At 41.5% G+C, this 1280-nt stretch overlaps 1 protein-coding gene across 6 annotated transcripts in view; it reads left to right on the top strand.

Moving 5' to 3' along the window:
* The window catches only part of ZNF585A (zinc finger protein 585A), a 25790-nt gene that overhangs the window by 19122 nt on the left and 5388 nt on the right, over nt 1-1280 (top strand). For 5 of the 6 annotated variants that reach the window (XM_011950641.1, XM_011950645.1, XM_011950642.1 and 2 more), the window contains 2 exons: nt 383-509; nt 780-872. In XM_011950641.1, the coding sequence (XP_011806031.1) occupies nt 383-509; nt 780-872 (220 nt within the window). The remainder of the gene's footprint in view (nt 1-382; nt 510-779; nt 873-1280) is intronic. The other variant, XM_011950644.1, reaches the window with a different exon arrangement.

Genomic DNA, 1280 nt, shown 5'->3' with positions numbered 1-1280 from the left:
CAGCCTGGGCAACAGAGTGAGACTCTGTTTCAAAAAAAAAAAAAAAAAGAAGTATTAGGAGGAAGTGTGGTATCATCTGCAACTTACTTTGGAATGTACAAAGAAGCAAGATGGATAGATAAAAGAATGGCTTAGATGTATGATAAAGCAAGTAAAGTGTTAATGATAGATTCTAGGTGGTAGGTATACCTTTCTTACTGTACAATTATTTTAAATTGTGTGTTTGAAAATTTTCATAATAAAGTATTAGAGAAATGGGAGTGAGTTTTTAAAAAGAGAATGTAAATTTAAAACAACAAGAACCGTATTCCATATTCGTAAATATAGTCTGTCCAACCCCCTAAACTGACTATGCACATTGAACAGGAATGTGCCCTTACAGGGATCAGTGTCCTTCAGGGATGTAGCTATCGATTTCAGCAGAGAGGAATGGCGGCACCTGGACCTTTCTCAGAGAAATCTGTACCGGGATGTGATGCTGGAGACCTACAGCCACCTGCTCTCAGTAGGTAAGCATAGTCACCTTCATTTCTGAAAGGAAGCCTCACTGAGAGTGCTTCCATTCTCATTGATGAATGCTGTCCGCATCTTAAAAAGGTGATGATTTTGTCCTTGATTTGTCTAGGATTCTTTATTTGTTTAGGGCACTCAGAATATTACCCTGAAAAGTTATGGTTACTTTTCTGAAGAAAAAATCTTCATCAAAGAATAAGAGTTTATTGACTGGGCCCTGAAACACAATTAGCTGGACCCAGACGTTTATCATTTCCCATGAACAGGGTATCAAGTTCCTGAAGCAGAGGTGGTCATGTTGGAGCAAGGAAAGGAACCATGGGCACTGCAGGGTGAGAGGCCACGTCAAAGCTGCCCAGGTGAGCGAAGCGAGTGTGACTTGGGTAGATGGGAGATCGGAGGAAATCTCAGCTGTCTTGAGAAACACCAACACCCTTGGAATACTATTAAGATGCTTTTTCTGGAAAGTTCTGAATGTTTTTGTATTTCTTGATGCCCCTTGGCCTCTCATATCACTAAATGCATTCTCCCTGGATGACTTTTGTCTTTTTTTTTTTTTTTGTCACAGCTTCGGTCACAGCCTGGGCTGTATTGTCTAGGCTGGAGTGCAGTGGCATGATCTCAGCTCACTGCAAATTACACCTACTGGGTTCAAGCGATTCTTGTGCCTCAGCCACCCAAGTAGATAGGATTACAGGTGTGTGCCAGCCACCATGCCCAGCTAATTTTTGTATTTTTAGTAGAGGCAGGGTTTCACCATGTTGGCC

Source organism: Colobus angolensis, unplaced genomic scaffold (assembly GCF_000951035.1).
Source record: "Colobus angolensis palliatus isolate OR3802 unplaced genomic scaffold, Cang.pa_1.0 Scaffold31, whole genome shotgun sequence".
In the NCBI taxonomy this organism is placed as follows: Eukaryota; Metazoa; Chordata; class Mammalia; order Primates; family Cercopithecidae; genus Colobus; species Colobus angolensis.
This window is presented reverse-complemented; position numbering and strand designations above follow the sequence as displayed.